This window comes from Mustelus asterias, chromosome 10, assembly GCF_964213995.1.
Source record: "Mustelus asterias chromosome 10, sMusAst1.hap1.1, whole genome shotgun sequence".
NCBI classification, from domain to species: Eukaryota; Metazoa; Chordata; class Chondrichthyes; order Carcharhiniformes; family Triakidae; genus Mustelus; species Mustelus asterias.
Genome location: NC_135810.1, coordinates 90,939,829 through 90,963,875, shown reverse-complemented (window position 1 = coordinate 90,963,875; position 24,047 = coordinate 90,939,829). Strand labels below are relative to the sequence as shown.

General features: G+C 41.9%; 1 protein-coding gene across 2 annotated transcripts in view; it reads left to right on the top strand.

Moving 5' to 3' along the window:
* Positions 1–24,047, top strand: part of lnx2a (ligand of numb-protein X 2a) — a 132,686-nt gene that overhangs the window by 42,846 nt on the left and 65,793 nt on the right. For both annotated transcript variants that reach the window (XM_078222845.1, XM_078222846.1), the window contains one exon: positions 3,142–3,659. In XM_078222845.1, the coding sequence (XP_078078971.1) occupies positions 3,259–3,659 (401 nt within the window). In that variant the 5' untranslated portion in view covers positions 3,142–3,258. The remainder of the gene's footprint in view (positions 1–3,141; positions 3,660–24,047) is intronic.

Below are 24,047 nucleotides of genomic sequence, written 5' to 3'. Positions count from 1 at the left end.
GTGATAAACTTCAAGAGGATGTAGACAGACCAGTGGAGTAGGCAGATACATGGCAGGTGAAATTTAATGTCGAGAAGCTGAAGCGATGCATTTTGGTCAGAAGAACGAGGAGAGGTGATTTAGTGTATATGTGCATAAATCATTGAAGGTGGAAGGCCAGGTTGAGAAAGCAGTTAAATTATACTGACACTGGGTTTTATAAATAGAGGCACAGAGTACAAAAGCAAGTAAGTTATGAGCCTTCATAAAACACTTGTTCAGCCTCCACGGGAAGGATCTGAAGTTTTTAGAAAGGGTACAGAGAAGATGCACAAGAATGATTCTGAAGATGAGAGTTATGTGGATAGATTGGCAAAGCTGGGGCTGTTCTCCTTCGAGAAGGGGAGTTTAAGAGGAGATATGTGAGACATGCTGGATAGCTTAAATGGGGAGGAACTTTTCTCATTGGCAGAAGGTCGAGAACCCTAAGATGATTAACAAAGAACCCAAGGTGACATGAGGAAAAATCTCTTCATGCAACAAGTGGTTATGATCTGGAATGCATTGTCTGAGTATGTGGTGGAGTCAAATTCAGTTGTGGTTTTCATAAGGGCACTGGGCAATAATCTGAAAAGAGAGTTTATAGAGCTACAGGGAAATGGTCGAGGAGTGGGACTAGCTGAATTGCTGTTGTAGAGAACTGACACAAAGGCAATGTACTGAATGGCCTCCTTTTGTGCTGTGAACATTCTATGGTTCTAGTGTATATATACATTCAAGGAACTTGACAAAAACATGAGAAAGAAGGTTACCCGAATGTGATCAAGAAGAGTGGGAGGAGACTTGTGTGGAACATCAGCACCAACACACGTGTGCTGGGTCAAATGGCCTGTTTCTGTGATCTAAATTCCACGTAAAGTTGCCAGCAGGGAATACAACACAAAATGGTGTTTCACATCCTCAGGCCATCACAACCCGGGAATTAGTGAATCACTCTCTCTCTCTCTCTCTCTCTCTCTTGGCCCTCTGCCCCCACCCCACAGCATAGCCCCAAAAATCTCTCTTTCTGTCCCCGGCACACTCCCTTCTCCACCACTCCCACATACAATCATTTCTCTCTTTCTGCCCTCACCCCCACTCTCTTCTCTGCCCTTCACATGGTCTTTTCTCCACCCCTCCTGCACACTCTCTATTCGCCGCCCCTCCTACACACTTTTTCTATCCTCCACCCTTCCCAAACACACTCTCTCTTCTCCACTCCTCCACTCTCTCTCATCTCCCCTCCCTCCTGCCCTCTCCTGAGTCCAGTCACTCACTCACAGATGCTGGTGGCATTTGCTGCTTTGTTGCCTTGCTTGGGATCCTGCTACTTCCTGCTCTGGGCCCTGGAACATGCCTTCAAAACTTACTTTCTCACTCTTTGTTGCTTATCCAATCATAAGCTGGTTTATCTCTGCATTATTCACTAGTGAGCTTATCAATAGCAAATACAGGGAGGAAGCAGTCTGTGATTGGAGGAGTAGTTTTGCAGCGTTTTTTCAAATACAAGTCCCTTTAATCTCCAATAAGTTTGACAAACTGCATTGAGTTGGATAAATCTGTTTTAAATAGAAGGTGCTGAAGCAGTGCTCCAATAGCACTACATTACTGATCTGGGATCTCAGCCAAGAATGCATAAAAGGACTTGGCTGAAATCCCAGACATCCATTAGTATGTTGAAACAGCTGCACCCCAGGGAAAACACTTCAAGTGCTTTTACAATGAGATCAACAGCATAAAATTTGTAGTTTACCGGTTGGTTGATTGCTTAGAAATTGCACTCTTTCGGGACCTCAGCAGTTCTGGAGAAGCATTAAATACTAGCACCAACTTGGATTTCTGTATTATTGTTCCTTTTGCTGTCCATTTCATAGAGCAATGACAGTGAATGTTGCCATTTTCACCATTGCAAAATCCAGGCCACTGCTTTTATTTTTTTTCCACAGTTCTAAGGTGTTTCCTTTTGCAAAATATATTTGGGGACAGTATTTGTTTTTCTAAATCAGAGCAATTATCACCAAAGGAGGTCATGGACAATTATGTTTTGTTGTTTGCTCCCACAATCTGTTTCATGTCTTTGTGGTGGGATTTCTGTCAGTAATAAGGCTTCATCATATTTCCTTTATATGGGCACTTATCTTTTTAGTGACTTCACTCCTTTAATTGTAAGTTCACAGTATCCTATAAAGCTTCTCTTGAGCACTGTCCAGAGTTCAGGTTGCATAGGGAATTAAACAATTGTTTTAAAAAGAATGTTCTCACTCGTATCGTGCTGTCATCAATAAAGGGACCAATATTTGCAAGCTATTCCCTCCAAGTGAAGATTAAATTAGCCTGGGAATGAGGTCTTGAAGTTTTTGGTGAAGAGTTTGGGTTTGGCTAATATTAGTTTGGATTTGGCTATTATTAGTTATGTTTGAATTTGATTGAGGGGGGGGCCACTGTGTGTGTACATAGGTTTAGACTAGCCCAAAGGTCTACATTAATGCCTAAAAACCCTGGATTGAGGTCACAAAATGACTCCTCTACCAGAGTGAGAGCTTATCTGGAATCAGATACAAAGTGGAGACAAGGCAGCTTTTGAGCAGGTGCATGGAAACATTGATAGAGAAAGGGGATAGGATAGTTTTTTTGAGACCTAGAGGTTGGTGATGAAGGAAATGAGGGAACAATAGGAAAGGGCATTGTTCTGGGATTATTTTTTTCAAATGGCCTACTCTGCTCAGTTTTACGCTGAACCTAATGTTCTAACCTCCCATTACGTGAACTGCCTGATTTTTGTATAATGTGTGACTGATCCGCAATGCTGGTTTTCTATCAAGGCAGCAAATTGGAATATTTTGTGAGATGTTACATGAGAGCTTTTAACCATAGGTTGTTAACTGGTTTTTTAATTGAATATCAAGTGAAGCATTTTGACAAAAAAGATAAATATTATTTGGAGCTAGCTATAAAGTAGAATGACTCATTCTCTGAATATATGAAAAAATGAACTGTCTTTAGTGTAAATATTCATGTTTGATACTGTTAAACTCTATATTCCTCAATCAATTAAGAATGGAAAAACAATTGGGAAAAGTGGCATTTGTTTGTTGGAAGAGTAACTTTTTAATTTTTTTGCAGAACAATGAGACTCGGAGATTACTAGCACCAGGATAAATTGCATTTGAATATCTGACCATGGACCGATAACCGTAAATTAGTAACTGATTGACAGCAACTGTGCCAAAGTGAGTTACCATGAGTACTACTAATGGTGACGTTAATCCAGAGGAACAGGAGTCCCCTTTAAACCCATTATGCTTTGAGTGTGGTCAGCAGCACTGGACAAGAGAGAACCATCTGTACAATTACCAGCATGAAATGGATGATGACCTTGTCTGCCACATATGTCTCCAGCCTCTATTACAGCCACTTGATACTCCCTGTGGGCATACATTTTGCCACAAGTGCCTCCGTAATTTTTTGCGAGAGAAGAATTTCTGCCCATTGGACCGCAAAAGGCTTCACTTTAAACTGTGCAAAAGGTCCAGCATTCTTGTTCACAAACTTCTAGACAAACTGTTGGTGTTGTGTCCTTTCGAAAGTGATTGTCAAGAAGTGATGCAGCGCTGTGATTTGGAAGCACATCTTAAACACAGGTAAGCAATATGTGAAAAGGTTTTTAAAAATTCCAAGTACATAGATTGCCATCGTATCAATATTGATAAAGTCACATTGATGTAATTACTAAGTATCAGGGCAGAGAAATTCAGGCACAACTGTTTTTGGACACCTCACCTGCACAATGTTAACAGCTTGTGCTGAAGTCTGAAGGTCTGAGGAGCCCCTGATTTTGGACCTCTTAACCTCTTCTTAATGTAGATGATGCTGCTATGGGAGTCTTGCACAGGTTGGTGCTCTCATTTGTAATTTAGAGATTTGATTGGATTGGATCATGTGGGCCCGGAGGAGGAATGAGTGAGTCTTGGAGTTGGTAATCAAGGTTCAGTAGGGGTTGGATAGGAAGATCACAGGCCTTGCGAGTGATTGGGGTGATGCCGTGGGCTGCAGGGTGAGGTCGGGTAGAAGGATCACCATCCTCAGGAAGACTGGGAGGGGTGCAGGGAATGATGTTGGGAAGTGGAGGCTTGGCTCAGGGTGATGTGGCATTGGAAGGTGAAGTTATAAATTTCCAAACTGCAAGTAGCATGATCGTGACAAGTGCTTCTTTAATCAGCTTGTCACTTCATGGCAAACCTAAGTTGCAGGAGGACTAGAAGCAGGCCTTAAGCAACTTATTTACACATACAAATGGACTTGCGTCTCCTTTTATTGAAGGTAGAAAAAAAAAATTCTGGCCATTGTCATTCCCCGGGGGCCTGGGTAAGATGCTGCTTTGGAGAGTTGGTGCAGACTCAATAGGCTGAATGGCCTCCTACATTGTAGGGATTCTATGGTTCTAGTGGGCAGATATATATCTACATGCAGCATTGGGTGCCTTTTGGGACATGTGGTGCTTTAGCAAGACAATTAATATCATGAATATAATTTTAACAACCTAACTTTAATCAATGACTAATTTAGCCATTTTGTCTCTGATTCATTTTCCAAATAACAGCTAATTCTGTCTAAAGGAAAACACTGATCAGTTTTGTGTATTATACAATTTTGTTAACACTGTCAGGCAAGTTTAACCTCATTGGTCAGATTTGTTAACTGAATGGATTTCAAAAAAACTTTAAGTACAAAAAGCTTTATCTCATTGATCTGATACATGATCAATGATTTTATTTGATAATAAGCAAAGCAGTTTATTACATTAGAATGCCATGCTCTGAATTTTATTTTGCTACTATTAATTCCAGGACATGGAGGTAGTGAAGAAACTGAAATTGATATACATTCACTATATTTACAAATATATTCTGCTATGACTGATTTCTATTCATTATTTGTCAGGTTAAGAATGTTTATGGTCCCGCATGATTATTGTTAATCAATCCTAGATGATAAGTTCAAAATTCTGCTTGATATCAAGGAATAAAATGTGGTGCCTTGAATTTAGGGGTACAGCAGATATAAAGAAATCCCATCAGTTTTAATGAGTATCCTATTTATTCAATATATTGCATAAATAATTGGTAGCTTTAAATATTATAAAATTCTACTGTACTTGCCTGGGCCATCTTGTTATTCTGAGGTCTGGTGGTGTTGTCCAATACATGTTTTTTAAACAAGAGCGGAGGATGCTGGAAAACCTCAGCAGGTCTGGCAGCATTTGTAAAGAGAGAAAGCAGAGTTAACATTTCGTGTCCTTTTATGGCTCTTCATCAGGACTGAAAAGAGGAGAATGTCAGATGTTAAAGTGTAGCTGTGAGAGATTGCACCAAAACGTAGCAATTTAAGAACAAAAGATAGATGGCGGAGAATGGGGGTGGGGGAGAGGGGAGAAGTTGCATTGAGGCAATCCATATATAGGATGTTTTTTAAAAATTGAGTTTTACGAGGAGGAGAAAAGGCACAAGCTAAAGCTGCTGGACTCAATGTTGAGTCCTGAGGGCTGCAATGTGCGCAAACTGGAAGATGAGATGTTGCTCCTCCAGCATGCGCCGGGCTTAAGTTTTTAAAGTTTATTTATTAGTGTCACAAGTAGGCTTACATTAACACTGTAGTGAAGTTACTGTGAAATTCCCCTAGCCGCCACACTCCGACACCTGTTCGGGTACACTGAGGGAGAATTCAGCATGGCCAATGCACCTAACCAGTCTTTTGGATTGTGGGATGAAACTGGAGCACCTGTGCCATACGTGTGACATTAATAAATAAACTTAAACATAGGTGTGGGAAATGTGTCAAAGCTGGTTGAGTACCCTGTCAACTGCTGGAAATAGGCTGAATCTGGTTAAGTCAGTGGTTCCCAAACTTCTTTCACTGGGTCACACTTTCGGAATAAAAATTTGCTCGCGCCACACCGAATTGTTTATTGATAAGAAATACATTCAAAAACAAAAAAAAAACAACTCCTAGCAGTGCTTGATTCATAACATAGAACACTGCTTTATAACATGATCATGGGACATCCAGAAAGTATAAAACAATGCTTGTTTAAACCATGTTTAAATGTTTGTTTGATTGTCTTTGAATCTTCCCGCCACACTTGCCATCCTCTCTCGCCGCACCAGTGTGGCGCGCCGCACCCTTTGGGAACCACTGGGTTAAGTGCATATCAATTTGCAACTCTAGCTTGGAAAGTGTTTGTGCAATAGAGGAGAACATGGAGAAATTGGGTTTTGATTGGTTGAGTTTGCATGTTTTTACAATTGTGTTTCATACATCATCACACTGGTATTGCAATTGATCATATTACAAATTTAATCTGTTTGATTGCATGAAACATGACATGGCACTAATGTGTATGGTAACTCCTGAAAAACGGAAGCCACTAGTGTATAAGTTAGCTAATCCTTTCAAACCAATCAAGTAAATTGCTTGGTCACAAATGAAAATTTTCACATGTTTATATCTACTGTAGAATCATATGCATTACCTTCGTTAAAAATAAACCATCTAAAGATAACCTGCAATATTCTACTGGAATTATTTTTTTCATCAATATTCCATCAAGTACTTGGAGAAATGAACTTGGCATCACTCATTCAGATACATGTTAGCCTGTCACTTTGTATCGTTTTACATTTAGATAATGCCTGCATTTTTCAATGTGACATCTATTTATTAAGATTTGACATTCTTTCAGCCAAGAACAGATTTTAAATAATACAATGCACATTACTTTGGACATTAATACACTTGAGCATTATATGACTTTGTTGACTGACCAATTTAGTTAAGTGTTTCACAGACAATATTTTAAGTTCTAAATTTGACATAATTTACCTGTGGTTATTGGCAGCATTTTACTTCAAAAGGCTCATTTATGGAGAAACAAACTGATCTCGTAAAGCAGACAGTCAACAGTTACTGCAGCTTCTAGTCAGACCTCCCAATATGATACTTATTGTGACTGCTACTTCTGCATGATAGTTGAAGTTTAAAATGGGGAGAGTGCTTCTTGGAAAGCTAAAGTTAAATGGGTTATATGTGAGCTGAAAATTAAATAGTTTCAAGGAATTGCGGTTTTTAACCTGTATTAGCATGAAAAATAAAACTATTTTCAAAGTCTGTGTAGCTAAATATGCTTTGGGTATTAAGAATTACCTCAACTTGGACTAGGAATTAGGAGCGGGAGTAGGCAATTCAGCCTTTTGAGTTTGCTCCGCCATTTAACATGGTCATGGCTGATCTAATCCTGATTTCAATTCCACTTTCCTGCCTGCTCCCCATAGCACTTTATCCTGCTTTTCATCAGAAACTTATTTATTTCTTTCCTGAATCTGATTGACTGTCCCTCCACTGCACTCTTCGCAGAGTTCCACAAATGCACTACCATCTGAAAGAAGTAGTTTCGCCTCATCTCAGTTTTGAACCTACCTCCTCTCACTCTCTATATGTATGACCTCTTGTTCTAGACTGTCTCACAAAGGGGAATCTTTATTCAACATCCACCTTATCAATCCTCTTAAACATTGTATATACCTCAATCAGATTCCACCCCCCCCCACCCCCCCCCAATCACCCACCGAACCTATCCTCGTTCTTCTGAACTCCAATGAGTACAAGCCCAAGCTATCCAACTGTTCCTTGTATGACAACCCTTTCATCCCTGGAATCAATCTGGTGAACTTTTTTTGAACTGCCTCCAGTGCCACCACATCCTTCCTCAAGTAAGGAGACCAAAACTGGACACACTACTCCAGGTGTGGTCTGACCAACTCATTGCACAATTGTAACAACAATTGTTGATTCCAGAAGGCAGAAAACCTTGTTGATCATTTCACGGACCCAGATTACAGGATATTCATTCTTCCTCATTTGTTTATATGCATTTTGCCTCTTCATTCTTTCTCATTCATTTTTATTCTCGCTCTCTTTCCCTCTCCTTTCCTCACTTCCTTTCCTCTCAAGATTTCCCTCCCCAACAAAAGGGCGACTGTTGCAATAACAACAATTTGCATTTATACAACTTGGGAAAATGTCACAAGGTAAACAGACAAAAACTGACACTGCGGTGCAAAGAAGCAATCTTATGAGTGGCAATTAAACTCTATTGCTTTGATCAATTTTTAAGAAGGGTTGTAAAGGTGGAGAAAGTGGGAAGAATTAGTGATGTTTAGAGAGGAAACTCCAGATATTGGGGCCTGGATGCCATTTGCCATTGATAAGGTGATGTAAGCAGGGAATGGCGAAAGTGGCCAGATTTGGAAGAATACAAAGTTCTTGGGTTGAAAGGCTGGTAAAGGTTCCAGAGTTAGGAACAGGTGAGGCCACAGACAAATTGAATCCTAGGATCAGAATTTTAAACCTGCAGTGTTGGTGGGCTCAGAGTCAATGTATGTCAGCAAGTACATGGGTGCTAGGTGAGCAGGATAGTACATGTTAGCAGGCAGACAGATAGGACAATCTGGTTGCAAACAGTCTGAACAATTAGGAACAATTTGAAATCAATGGCTAGGAAATTACTTTGTGGTTTTGGTCATCCTGATATTTAATTAGAGAATAAATAAGCCCATAAGAAATATAAACAGGAGTAGGTTGTTCAGCCCCTTGAGCCTGTTCTGCCGTTCAATAGGATCATGACTGATCCGACGACATTCCTCACATCCACCTTCCTGCCCTTACCCTATAATCGTTGTTGATTCCTTTACTGATCAAAAATGATCTATCTCAGCCTTAAGTATACACAAGGACTCTGCCCTCATCACTCTCTGTGGCAAGGAGTTCTAAAGACTCTCAACCCTCTGAGAGAAGCAATTCCTCCTCATCTCGGTCTTAAATTGGCACCCCTTTTTTCTGAGACTATGGCCTCTGGTCCTAGACTCAACAATGAGGGGAAACATCCTCTCAACATTTACTCTGCCAAGCTCCTTAAGAATGCTATATATTTCAATGAGATCACCTCTGATTCTTCTAAATTCTGATGAGTAGAGTTCCAACCTATTTAACCTTTCTTCGTGTGACAGTCTCTCCATATTGGAGATCAGCCATGGTCAAAATGAATGGTGGAGCAGGCTCGAAGGGCTGACTGGCCTACTCCTGCTTCAATTTCTATGTTTCTATCCTCCTCGTATTGCTATTCTCTGAACTGCCTCCAATGAAATAATATATTTGCTTAAATAAAGGGACCCAAACTGCTCACAGTACTCCAGATGTGGTCTCATCAGTATCTTGTACATTTTACAGTTGCAGCAAGACCTCCCTACTCTTATTCTCCAACCCTCTAGAAATAAAGACCAATGTTTCATTTGGCTTCCTGATTACCTGCTGCATCTGTGTGCTAGCTTTGTGCTTCATGCACAAGTACTCCCAAGCCCATTTGTGTTGCAGCTTTCTACAGTTTTTTTCCTATGTTTAAATAATACTCTGTTTTTTTTGTTTTCCCTTCCAAAATGAACAAGATTTTGGTCTGTCTGGCTATTGGATGAAAAACTAGGTTCCTCCCCAATGAGGATGCTAGAAGTATTGCTATTCAGCCGCTTTGATATCCCACTTTGGATTTGGTTGCCTATCTCTCAAATTCCTTACCTTTTAGAATGTATAATTTGTATAGCCCAGTTGATTTCTGGTAAACAATGTTTCTGAAATGGTAATTTGCTTCTCCAGTTTCACTAGATGCCTGCTAATCTTGTTGCTGGGAAAATCCTAGATGCCTGATAATCTTGTCACTCATCTGTTATTTTTGTTTTCATTTCAAGTTCACTGTTAACCTCTAACTTCCAAATTCCTAACAAATGAAAAATTTGGTTCATATGGTCATGCTCTTTGGTAAGTTTTGCATTTAACCTAGTAAAGAGCCAAATTGGTAAAAGCTGCTTACCGTGTTACAAATGGTTTGCTTCCATCTCTGATTTGTCTTGCAGCGCAATATTCTGCTGGTGTTAAATAAACGGTTTATAACCATAGGAACTGATGTTTCCCATCAATTTTAAATTGTAAATTACTTTCTTCCACTGCTATTTTCCCACCCCATTTTCTCTGAAAGGTGTAGGTTCCTTGATGAGAAAAAATTCCAGTACCTGCCAAAGTGTGAATTGTTGATATTGAGTTTTACCAAGCTATTCAGTTGCAGTGGCATCACAGCCAAGCCTGAGTCCAACCTGTTCCTCATTCAACATTAACATACTCGTCTTTCTAGACTAATACGTTTTTCCTTTTTTTTCTAAAGCCTATTTTTGTAGTTTCACCATTGTGCTGCTGAAGTCCGCTCCAGCTAGGGCCAAACTTGGGACATTCTGGTCTTTCTAGCTCAGTTACTCTCTTAATAACCTTGTTGAGCCACAGGTGAGTTTTAAAATTACTTCTTATAACTTGCATTTTCCACTCTGTCACTTACATTTAGGGGATTATTGTGTAGTGAGATGTAGATTGAGAATCGGTAAGTAATGGAAAATAAGGCAGAAGGACAGAAAGAGTATGAAAAGAAAGATAATATAATTGGAGTTTGATACAATACTACAATACAATCAAATGGTTCAGATTATTTGTGCAATGTAATGTTAGGTTTCTTTTTGGAAAGATTAAGTGAGCAATAGCAAGAGTGCGTCCTGTCATCAGTAGTAAAATTATAAATGTAGGCATTCCAATGTTTGACTCCTTTGCTCAGTGGGATTCAGATCCATCAGCAAAAAATAATGTCTGGGGAATCTGCAGCAGTCAACTCTTTACTTTAGTAATTTCTTCATTACTTATTAGTAAAGTTGGTGCCAAGTGTTATATATTACAATGTGATTGAAGATCACATTATCCACAGTGTCTGCTCCTATTAAAGGCTGATGCATATTTTACAGTCAATGTTGCCATCTCATAATTTAAGTCGTTCAGGACAATAATGAGGCCAATATATGTAAAAGAAGAAAATGCTATCATTCGAGAAAAAGTAATAAGAATGTGAATGGGAATAAAAGCTGACAATTCCCCTGCACCTGATGGCCTGCATCCTAGGGAGTTAAAAGAAGTGGCTTCAGAGATGTTGGATACGTTGGTTATAATATAATTTCCTAGATTATGGAAAGATCCCAGAATTGAAAAGATCCCAAATTGAAAAACCAAAAATGTAACACGTGCGCAACGAAGGAAAGAGATGGGAAGCAGGTAACTACAGGTCAGTTAGCCTAATGTCTGTCATTGGAAAAATACTAGAATCTATTATCAAGAGGTAATGGCAGGACTTTTAGAAAATCACTATACAATCAGAGAGTGATCGGCCTGGGGTCGATTTGGAGGCAGGGCCAGATCAGGGGGTGTAAAGTGAATTGGAGACCTTTGCTTCCAAAAGGAGCACGAGAGAGCCACAGATGCTGGTTCTTCCTGAGGTCTTGGTTCACTTGGGATGCCGGTCTCTTCTGCTTCCAGCTCAGAATCCACATCTTCATCAGCCGAAGGAGCAGGCATAGGATTGACTTCTAGTCATGGCTCAACGCTGGCAGTGGTCATCTCCATGGTTGGTAATGAGGCATGCACTGCCACAGGATTCTTACCCCTGAGGTGGTCCAGAGCCTACCTGACTCTTTTTCCCTGCACTTGGACATTATAAGACACAGGCCCTGTTTTTTCTGTTATGATCCCAGGGGTCCAACTGCACCATCCCTGAAGTTACCGGTTGTGAACGTTCCTTGCATAATCATAATTCTTCTTCTGGTTTTCTTTTTGAGACTCCACTCTCCCTGCCAGGTTTGGTAACAGTAGTCTTAATCCTGTCTGAAGCCTTCATTCTATTAACAACTCTGCTGGGGAAATTCCTGTCAATGTGTGAGGGGTAGTCCTGTAGTCGAATAAACGTTGCACCAGTTTGGACTCTATGGACGCTGTGGGTTGCTTCTTCATGCCCAGCTTAAAAATCTGCACCATCGGTTCAGCCAACTTATTCGATGACAGGATACGGTGCTGTCCTAATGTGTTTGATTCCATTGGAAAGCCTGAAATTTGGTGCTTGTAAAGGCAGTGTATCGTCAGAGATCAGGATTTCAGGTATCCCAAGCATGCAGAAACATTGTCGTAGTTTATCAGTGGTAGTATGGGAACTGTTGGAACCCATGCAATATATCTCCATCCACCCATGTCAACCATAATTAAGAACACGGAACCCATAAAAGGCCCAGCAAAGTCCACATTTAATCTCACCCAGGGCCTACCAGGCCATTCCCATGGATGTAGGGAGGCTGAAGAGGGGTGTGTTTGATTCTCTTGGCACGACTCACACTGTATAACCAAGTTGGTAATGTCTGCATCAAGACTGGGCCACCATATGTAGCTCCTGGCTAGCGTTTTCATCTTTGAAATCCCAGGGTGATTATGGTGTAATTCCATAAATATTGGACGTTGCCCTGGGCAAGGAACCCCAGAAACCCCAGAGGATGATGCCATCATCAACACTGAGCTAGTCTTTTTTTTGTCATGTAGTGTTTTATTTAATCTGAGGGCTGTCCTCTGAATCCCCCATGTAATATTATGTTTTAATTTAGATAAGGCTAGGTCCTTTTGCATCCAGGCCTTTATTTGCCTTGCAGACACCAGCAAGGTGTCCACAAAATTGAGGGTCTTCATGACCTCTTCCACAGCTGGTAACGAAGCCAGGCCGATGGGAAATGGCAGATGACTCAGCGTATCAGTATTAGCTATCCAGGTCCCGGGGTGGTGCTCAAAGAGACATTCATAAGCTGCCACTAACAAGGTCCAACGCTGTATCTGGGCGGAGGCAATGGGGGGTATTGTGTTGTCTTCTTTAAAAAGTGCCAGCAATGGCTTATGAACAGTTACTATTAGACATATTGATGGAATATTTTAACGCCGAAGACAACTGCCAACCCATCTTTCTCGATCTGGGAGTACCTCCGCTCAGTGTCCAAGAGGGTCCTAGATGCATACGGAATTGGCTTCTCTGTTCCATGTCTCCAGCAATGTGCCAGTACCACTCCCACCCCAACCCTGTAAGGGAAGGCATCACATATCAAGATAAGGTTCTTTTTGAGTTCAAAATGGACCAATAACTGAGATCAAACATTTCTGTTTAGCGGTGTTGAAAGCTTTCGGCTGTGATTCCTCCCAGGACCACCTTTGGTGTTTCTGTAGTAGGGTATGCAAGGAGGCCAGTAAGAAACTAAGTTCAGAGTAAATTTCCCGTAATAATTCACTAACCCCAGGAAGGATTTCAATTCCATGGAGGTGGTAGCTCCTTAATGGCCCTCACTTTGTCCTCCACTGGATGAAGGTCCTTGCCATCCACTCGATATCCCAAATGGGTCACGGATCATGCTTGGAAGATGCATTTTTCCCTTTTCAGGCATACCCAGACTTCCAAAAATCGCTTTAAGAAGACCTCTTCCAGGTTCACTAGGCATTCTCATTCGGAAGTTCCTGTGACCAAGCCATCGTCCAGATACACTGCTACCTGAGGTAACCCTTGGGGTATGTTTTGCATGACCCGTTGAAAAATGGCACATGCAGATGAGACCCCAAAGGCGAGTGTACTTGTGTGTATTAATTGTCATATACTTTTGGGACGGCTTGTCTAATTCAAGTTGGAGATATGCATGACTCATGTCCAACTTCGAAAATGCTTAGCCCCAATTAACCTGGCATACAGGTCTTCAATCTGGGGCATGGGGTATCTGTGAAGTTTAGAAACCCTATTGACAGTAAGCTTATAGTCTCCACAAAGTCAGACCAATTTATCTGACTTAAGGATAAGAACAACAGGTGCGGCCCACTCTGTGAATTGAATGGGCCTTATTATGCCCAGTTTTTTCAAGCGTTTCAGTTCCAACTCTAGATATCTCAATGGTTTTTTCTAGATCCAAATTAGTTCTGCCAATATTTTTTTTGGCCCATCACATTGTTAATTCTATCTCGTATTATGATGGATTGAGTTATAAGGAGAGGCTGGATAGACTGGGACTTTTTTCTCTGGAGCGTAGGAGGCTGAGGAGTGATCTTATAGAGGTCTATAAAATAATGAGGGGCACAGATCAACTAGATAGTCAATACCTTTTCCCAAAAGTAGGGGAGTCTAAAACTAGAGTGCATAGGTTTAAGGTGAGAGGGGTGAGATACAAAAGTGTCCAGAGGGGCATTTGTTTCACACAGAGGGTGGTGAGTGTCTGGAACAAGCTACCAGAGGTAGTAGTAGAGGCAGGTACAATTTTGTCTTTTAAAAAGCATTTAGATAGTTACATGGGTATAGAGGGATATGAACCAAATGCGGGTAATTGGGATTAGCTTAGGGGTTTTAAAAAAGAAAGGGCGACATGGACAAGTTGGGCCGAAGGGTCTGTTTCGATGCTGTAAACCTCTATGACTCTACGTTGTTCAGGGATGGGCCGGATTCACGGTGCTTTGCCAGTTTATGTTAACTGGTCAGAAATTCAATGATCGATTCCCCAGAGGTTTGCCCTGCCGTGTTAAAGCAGTATCACTGGTCTATTGGAAGAATTTGGGTCATAATAGCTTTTAATCAAGTCCACAAGTTAATTAAAGGTTTTGGGCATCTGGGTAGGTCAGACTTTTTATTACACTGAATGTCGGGCCCCCACATGCTGTCAACAGGACTAATTTCTGCTCCTCGTGCCCTCAGTATCGTTGATCCAAAAAGTGACGCATGCGTTCTGCATATTGGACATAGTGTTCTATGCTTGCGCTGTAGGCTTCAAGTTTACCAAAAAGAAGCATTTTTCTCACTGGGAGATTACTTGTCTCGAAAGAAAAGATGGTGCAGAGGGAAGGAAAACTTGCTTTACTCCTCGTCGCCAATGTAATAATCATACCAAGGCCAGTCTTCCATCACCCTTTATTTGCAACATGCTCAAAGTGTCACTCAGTGGCCAGTGTATACAGGTCAGTTCCAAAGTTTTTCAACTGCCGGCCTGAGTGGAACAAGCTGGTCGTAAACCACAACCCCCCCTTCCCCCACCGCTGCTCCTTCCTATTGGGCAAGCCTTCACTCAGCTAATAAGGGAGCTAGTATTCTACGAGGCCCATGGGGAAATCTATTGATGATTCCCCCGTGGTCATCATAACAGAAACACTTGAGGCACAGACCAGAGTTGTTACTAGTTCTTGGGGCTGACAAACAAATCAAGGGAGAGATGACATTGGCAGCTGTACAGCCAGGTCAGTGAAATAGCAAATGAAGATAAGGTAATTGTAACAAAAGGTTTGAAATATCCATTTGAGTGGGCAGAAGAGTAACAGACACAAATGTGAGGCTCAAGAGACATTTACTGATGGAATCACTGATTTCTCTTTAAACTCAACATACTGGGACAAGCACACAAGGGGCCTGATTTTACCATTTTCATTCTAAATGCTGAATCTGGGCGCAATTCAGATCCGACTTGGAAATCTGCTTTCATGCACTGCCATACGCACTTAGTCTGAAAAAAAAAACCGAGCCTGAATCGCACTGTGGGTGGGGTTTAGCACGCCCAAAACGATTGGTGCTCTGAACTGCGCATGCGCAGTTAGAAAAAAATTTGAAAAAGCTCGCCCGTGTCAGAAAGCGGCCCGGGAGCGAAAAGTGGGAGCGATGGTCCCCAAAGACATCACTGTCCCCCTTATCCACCCATCTCCCTGCTACCCAGACCAATTGCGACCCCCTGCCCCCTTCTTCCCCACCACCGATCGCCTGCAGAGTGGCAGCGAACCCTCCCCTTCCCCCCATCCCCCCCCCCACCAGAGATCCATCTGGCCTCTCTTTCCCCCCCCCCGCCGACCAGAGATGCATCTTACTCGCTTCCCCCCCCCCCCCAACCCAGAGAATGATCTGGCCTCGCTCCCCCCCCCCCCCAAGAATGATCTGGCCTCATTCCCCTCCCCCAGGGAATGATCTGGCCTCGCTCCCCCTCCCCCTCACCCCACTCCCCCAGAGAATGATCTGGCCTCACTCTCTCCCTCCCCCCACCCCTCCCGCAAGAGAATGATCTGGCCTCACTCCCCTCCGCCCCCAGAGGTACATCTGACCCGCCCCCCCCCCCCCCCCCAAACCAGACAGCGATCTGCCCTCCTCCCTCCCCCCAACAACCAGACAACGATCTGCCCTCCTCTTTCCCCCCCCCCCCCCCCCCCCCCCCCCAACAGAGAATGATCTGAAGTTGGGCGGGCAGTTCATTAATTCAATTGAAATACATGCAAATGCATTTAAATTGCCGTTTCAGGCGCAAATTGGATCGCGGCCGTTCCCGGGCCTCGGTAAAGTGGCCATCTGCGTGGACGTGGGCGCGGATTGCATTAATGGCCTCATACTCCACTTTACCACGTTTTCGCGCCCGTTCCCGATGGTAAAATTGGGCCCAAGGAGTCTCTATATTGAATTTACTACATATTCATGGGCCCCAACTTATAATTGAGCTGGATATGTTGCATGCATTGGAAATTCATACCATTCCGTTATTCATCATTGGTCTGTAGCAAATTTGGTTCTTGGGTTATATTGGCAAGATATGAATGACCCTGGAAGACTAGTAATTATTAAGCATCTCAAATTACCTTGTGGGAGTAAACCATGTCCTGTGAAATTGTGTAAAGGGAACCAGGTTCCTTTCCCTGAAGTATGTTAGTGAGCCAGTTTGGTTTCTAATAACAATTTGACAGTTTCTGTGGTCACTTTTCTGATATTAGTTCACAAGTACCAGATGTATTTAAATTGGGTTTAGAACTTGTGGGCTCTAATCCACGATCACTGTGTTGCTTGTCTATTACTATAATAAATTACTAGATCAACTAATGCTCAGTTATATTAAACTTTGATGTGATCCTTCCTCAACTACTTTCTTTCTAGACTGTAGGTCGTGAGCTTTTCTAATATTTTCTTATAACTTATGTTTTGTACGCAAGATCAATATTGTTGCCTTTCTTACTTTGAATACCTTCATTTCTTTTTGTAGCATGTGGCCTGCTGAGATTTTCCAGCATTTTCTGTTTTGTTTCAGAATGTCAGCTGATCTACTAGTGCAAGTCTTGTTCACATGATAATTGGAGTGCCATTATATTATAGTCACTGCATGTACTTTTCCGGTGAGCATGAATATATGAACATTTGCTTCCAAAATCCAGTAACTGTGACACTCTGATTACAATGAAAACAGCAAGAATGGGCATGATCACTAAAAAAAAAAGCTTCTTATTTCATGACGTGAGAATTTCCTATGATAAGAAAAACATCCGGGAAACAGGATTTCCTTTCATTTCCTGTGGGCCAATTAATTCCAGCTAAATGATAAAGTTGTTTCAAGAGAAGCTTCTCTAACAATTGGGAAAGTTCATGAAGTCTATTGGATGCGTTTTGCTAGTACAGAATTACACCGTGCAATATATGATTCTTATCAAAACCCTTCATTAGTTTGCACACCTATAGAAGCTTCTCTGCTCGATGGAGAACACTATATGCTCTCTGTAGCATTTTTTTTAACCCTACATTTCTTATGTGTAGTTATGTTTCACAATTGTGGTCAGTTGCACAATAATCTTGAAAATGAAAATTGAATTTTTTTATTCATTCATGGGACATAGGTGTCTGCTGGCTGGCCAGCATTTATTACCCTTGTTTTACCGACATCTACAATGGTCATCAGTAGATTCTTAATTCCAGATATTTTTTTAATTGAATTCAAATTTCACCATCTGCCATGGTGGGATTCAAACCTGGGTCCCCAGAAACCAAAAGAGAAAATGCTGGAAAATCTCAGCAGGCCCGGCAGCATCTGTAAGGAGAGAAAAGAGCTGATGTTCCGAGTCCAAGATGACCCTTTGTCAACTTTGACAAAGGATCATCTGGACTCAATGTCAGCTCTTTCCTCTCTTTACAGATGCTGCCAGACCTGCTGAGATTTTCCAGCATTTTCTCTTTTTCTCTTTTGATTTCAGATTCCAGCATCCGCAGTAATTGGCTTTATCCTGGGTCCCCCGAACATTAGCTAAGTTTCTGGATTGATAGTCTAGCGATTATACCACTAGGCCATCGCTTCCCCATGTGTAATGATTTACTCTGTTCCCAGGTACTTTGAAAAATAGTAAACAACTTGGTTAAGCTATAATTTGTTGCACACACAGGCCAGAATTTTCTAGCCATTCATGGCAGCGGATCTTCTGGTTCTGCCAATGGCACACCCCTGCTGCAGGTTTTCCAGTAGCAAGGGGTGCATTCAACGAAAAACCCTGCTGACAATGGCGGGACCAGAAGATCCTGCCACAGGCAATGGCGGGTCACCTCTGCCACTGGGTGGGATTGTGGTCGGTGCAGACTCGATGGGCCGAATGGCCTCCTTCTGCACTGCAGGGTTTCTATGGTTTCTATGGTTTCTGTGAAACCTGTGGTGGGTTATGTGGAAAATCCCACCCATAGTCTATTATATGTGAGTAGAAAATCCTTCAGTACTAAGAGACTCTGCATGTTATGCAGAAGGCACATTGAGAGAGAACTTGCATCCCTTCAGGACTTCTCAAAGAACTTCAAAGTCAATGAAGCACTTTTAAAGTGTATGGGTAATCACTGTTGTGGTGTAGCCGTTTGGGGGAGGTGGTGGTGTAGTGGTAATTAGACTAGTAATCCAGTCAATGCGCCAGGCTCACGGGTTCAAATCACACCACAGCAGCGAGTGGAATTTAAATTCAGTTAGCAAATTTGGAATATAAAGCTTGTCTCACTAAACTATCATCAATTGTTGTAAAAACCAATCTGATTCACTAATATCCTTTTAGGGAAGGAAATCTGCCATGCTTGCCTGATCTGGCCTATATGTGACTCCAGATCCACAGTAGTTAAACGTTTTGCCGCAGCTCAGTTCAAGGAGAATCAGGGATGGGCAACAAATGCTGGTCTTGCCAGTGACGCCCCCATGAATGAATTTTTTTAAAAGTCTTGCAGTTGTCAATTTTCACCGTAGTGGGTCGGATCTCAAACAATGATGAGACAAAGTACAGGAATGAGATAGAAAATCTGGTGAACTGGTACGGCAACAATAATCTCTCCCTCAATGTCAACAAAACGAAGGAAATTGTCATCGACTTCAGGAAGCGTAAAGGAGAATATGCCCCTGTCTACATCTACAAGGACGAAGTAGAAAGGGTCGAGAGCTTCAAGTGTTTAGGTGTCCAGATCACCAACAACCTGTCTTGGTCCCCCCATGCCAACACTATAGTTAAGAAAGCCCACCAATGCCTCTACTTTCTCAGAAGACCAAGGAAATTTGGCATGTCAGCTACGACTCTCACCAACTTCTACAAATGCACCATAGAAAGCATTCTTTCTGGTTGTATCACAGCTTGGAATGGCTCCTGCTCTGCCCAAGACCGCAAGGAACTACAAAAAGTCGTGAATGTAGCCCAATCCATCACGCAAACCAGCCTCCCATCCATTGACTCTGTCTACACTTCCAGCTGCCTCAGCAAATCAGCCAGCATAATTAAAGACCCCACACACCCCGGACATTCTCTCTTCCACCTTCTTCATTCGGGAAAAAGATACAAAAGTCTGAGGTCACATACCAACCGACTCAAGAACAGCTTCTTCCCTGCTGCTGTCAGACTTTTGAATGGGCTTACCTTGCATTAAGTTGATCTTTCTCTACACCCTAGCTATGACTGTAACACTACATTCTGCACTCTCTCGTTTCCCTCTCTATGAACAGTATGTTTTGTCTGTATAGCACGCAAGATACAATACTTTTCACTGTATGTTAATACATGTGTGACGATAATAAATCAAATCAAAATCAATTTGCACACAACAAAGTTCGAAGCAGCAATGAGATAAATGACCAGGTAACCTATTTATTGTTGTTGGCCCAAGGCACTAAGGGAGCTATCCTAGCTTAAATTTAAATTCAAGAAGGCGAATGGAATGTTGGCCTTTATCGCGAGGGGGATAGAATATAAAAGCAGGGAGGTCTTGCTGCAACTGTACAAGGCACTGGTGAGGCCGCAACTGGAGTACTGTGTGCAGTTTTGGTCCCCTTATTTGCGAAAGGATATATTGGCCTTGGAGGGAGTGCAGAGAAGGTTCAGCAGGTTGATACCGGAGATGAGGGGTGTAGCTTATGAGGAGAGATTAAGCAGATTGGGTCTGTACTCGTTGGAGTTTAGAAGGATGAGGGGTGATCTTATAGAGACATATAAGATAATGAAGGGGCTGGATAGGGTAGAGGTGGAGAGATTCTTTCCACTTAGAAGGGAAACCAGAACTAGAGGGCACAGCCTCAAAATAAGGGGCGGCCGGTTCAGAACAGAGTTGAGGGGGAACTTCTTCTCTCAGAGGGTGGTGAATCTCTGGAATTCTCTGCCCATTGAAGTGGTGGAGGCTTCCTCGTTGAATATGCTTAAATCACGGGTAGATAGTTTTCTGATCGATAAGGGAATTAGGGGATATGGGGAGCAGGCGGGTAAGTGGAACTGATTCGCTTCAGATCAGCCATGATCTTGTTGAATGGCGGGGCAGGCTCGAAGGGCCAGATGGCCTACTCCTGCTCCTATTTCTTATGTTCTTATGTTCTAAATGAGATCTGAAGGAGTACTGGAGCATCTGATCGACATCATACTGCATGGGAAGTATGTTTAGTTTTGGTTTATAAAGTTGGATCTTTTTTTCAAAATAAATTGCATACTTGAAGGCTTATCTCTATAAATTATCTCTTGGTCACAGCACAAGGTACTTATTTGTTATTGACATATAGGCAGAAAAGCCCTTGAAGTTGTATTCCATCTATTTATTTCTGAACCATAGTTTTTGAAAATTTTAAGTTGTATCTCCCTCCTTAAGAAAGCCCAGCAGATGTTTATGAAGTTCTGGTGGCTGGCAGCATGTTTCCAGTGCATTATGTGCTGTGCACTGAATTTTTTTATTGCAAAAATATACTTTATTCATATAATATCTGAAAGAAACATTACAAAACATTTCAAATTGTCATAACAGTAAAGTGAAATGATATTCACATTTTCTCCAGCAATCAAGATGCACTCTGAGGTGCTTCAATTCAGTAATGAGAACATTACAAGCATTTCAATATTTTCATTGCAGAGTACAATTTTTTCAAACTATAAACATCGGTCATGTTGCATTCTGTAGTGCTTCAATACATTTACATATGTTAGGATTAAACACAGTCCTAGGGGTTTCACAGTTACCAGCCCCTCCATGTGCAATTGTTGGAAAGCCTTACACAGTGGCCTTTCCCCCATTGGACCTTGGTGGCGACTGCCCCAAGCTTGAGTGTATCCCTCAGCCCTGGACCTTGGAATGTGCCAGTCTGCAACACTCAGTCAGACAAGTTTTGGGCAGACCAAACAGCGTATTTCACTGAATTGATGATTCTCCAGCAGCAGTTGATGTTTGTCTCTGTGTGCATCCCTGGGAACAACTCATAGAGAACAGAGTTCTGCATCACAGAGCTGCTTGGGATGAATCTCATCAAAGGCCACTACATCTCTCCAGATCTTCTTTGCAAAGGCACATTCCATTAGGAGGTATTAGACCATCTCTTCCCATCGCAGACACTTGAGGGCAGCGTGCGGTGGCACAGACACATTAGGACATGTGAACATAAGAATTAAGAGCAGGAGTAGGCCATCTGGCCCCTTGAGCCTGCTCTGCCGTTCATAAGAACATAAGGATCTGATGCGGAGTGCCCTTCTCACCACCAACCAAACTTAGTCTTGGTACTTGTTTGAAAGTTCATGTGATGAGACGTTCTGCCAAATGATTCTGGAAGTCTGCTCCGGGAACTGTCTGACAGGATCCACCATCTCCTTTTTCCTTAAGGCTTTGAGGATGTTATGTGAAGACCACTGATTGGTGGCCTTGTGGTCAAAAGTGAACGAGGGATAGGTGATAGGCATGGTCTAACTACTTGGAACATTCTGCAGCAATGTGGCCAGACTCATCCTTCACAACACCGGGGACATGTAGAACCTCAGTGTGTAGTGACACTTGGTGTTTACCTACCAAGAATGTGTCTGATGCAGCCACACATAAAGTTGGCCATCAGGTTGAAGACGACGTTGGGTACCTTTTTTTCCTCCCTTATCCAGAGATTTGTGCATGGTATCTCTTCGGACACGATCCATCTTAGATCCCCAGATGAACTTGAAGATGGCTCGGATGACTGTTGCAGCACCGGGTCAGGGTATAGGAACCAATCGAGAAAGTACCTCACACCTGATGACCAGGTTTTTGTCCACACTGAAGAGGGAGTGTTGCTCCCACATGCTCAGTTTCTGCTTTGCCTTGGCAATGTGCCCCTTCCAGTTTTTGGAGCACACCCAGCCGCCCCGAGCTACACCCCCAGCACCTTCAGGTACTCTGACCTGATGGTGAAGGGACAAAGGATCAGTCAATCCAGTTCCAAAAGAACATGGCCTCGCTCTTGTCACGTTTTCCTTGGCTCCTGAAGCCAGTTCAAACTGCCCACAGACGTTCAGGAGTCTGTGTTGGATCCAAGCAGCAGACGGTGACATCGTCCATGTACAGGGAGGCTTTGACCTGCCCATCTCCACTGCCTGGGATCATCATTCCTCTTATGCAAGCTTCTATTTAAAACTTTTACCAAACTCAGAACAAATGTTGTTTTTCAGTATGTTAGTTTTTATTTCTCAGCCCTAAGAAGCTTGAAATTATGAGGCTTGATCCAATTTGGAAAATAAAAGGACAAAATATGGAAAAAGAAAGAAGTACAGGGAACAGGAACAACACCGATTTGTATTGCATTCCTTTTTCAAGACAACAATTTTGTGTTGGTCAGTTAACGAGGATTGTCTTTTTAAAAAATAATTTCTTAAAAGCTGCAGCATCATTTTGGCCTTCCCTAATGAAACCCTTACCAACGATTGGCATATGTAGGAAGGACACTGGAACAGCAAAAGGATTATTTTTAAGAATAGTTTAATGTGAGCTTTGTAACGAATAAGCAACTGCACTCTGCTTCTTTGGAAAATCATTTACATTTTGTGGCCAATTTGACTTGAACTACATCATTCTACTGAGATTGATGCTGCACATGCAAACTTCTGGAATTGTTGACATTTATTGATTATTTTTTTTGCTACAGTATAATAACTATGAAGGTAGTAATAAACCTCCAGAAAACATTACCAATAGCTTAGTGCACTGATTTGCATCAATATCAGATGCTGACACTGCCTGATATCAGCACCCTGTTCTATAGTTCACCTACATTTCTGCAAAATGATGCTCAGTTTTTCAAGAGAGAAATCATTGTCGTTTTCAGCAGGTTTGTTATTCTACGATGACAGCTTTGAGTTCAACATGATCTAATGGGAAAATAGATGCCTTGAGTATGCAGTATTCTTCCGACAGATTTTACCCTTGGGGATTGAAAAAAACAAAAATCATTCGTAACATTATCAATTTTGAAAGAAAACCTTCTGACTGGGGAAGATAGCATTTTGGATTCAACACCAATTGTTCCCAAACATTTTAGTTTTTTGTAAACGGTTTCTCACCCAAGATTACTTTTTTCTGATAGAGGCAGGATAATTGAGCAATCAGAATCCATTCCCAATTCAAGTAATCAAACGTTTTAAATTAGAAACTACCAAGCTTTATATGTGTGAGTCTTATTATCCAAAATTAAAGATTCTTACACACACCATGAGATAATAACTAGAATGTCACTACGGGCACTAATGAAATTTTAGGTTTCACACCATAGCAGGTTAGTTGACCTTAATACTCCCAATGTGGTCCAACCAGCACTTGTTAATAATTCACAGGACATAACAGTATACACTCTTAAGGAGAAAAGATAAATTACTGTTGTTTCCTCTGGCGACTTTATAAATGATTGTAATTAAACTGAAGAAAAAATTAGTTTTCACAGCTAGATAAAATCTTCACTGTTTTGAGAATCATAGAATCCCTACAGTACAAGAGGCCATTTGGCCCATTGAGTTTGCACTGACTTTCCAACAGAGCACCATACCCAGTC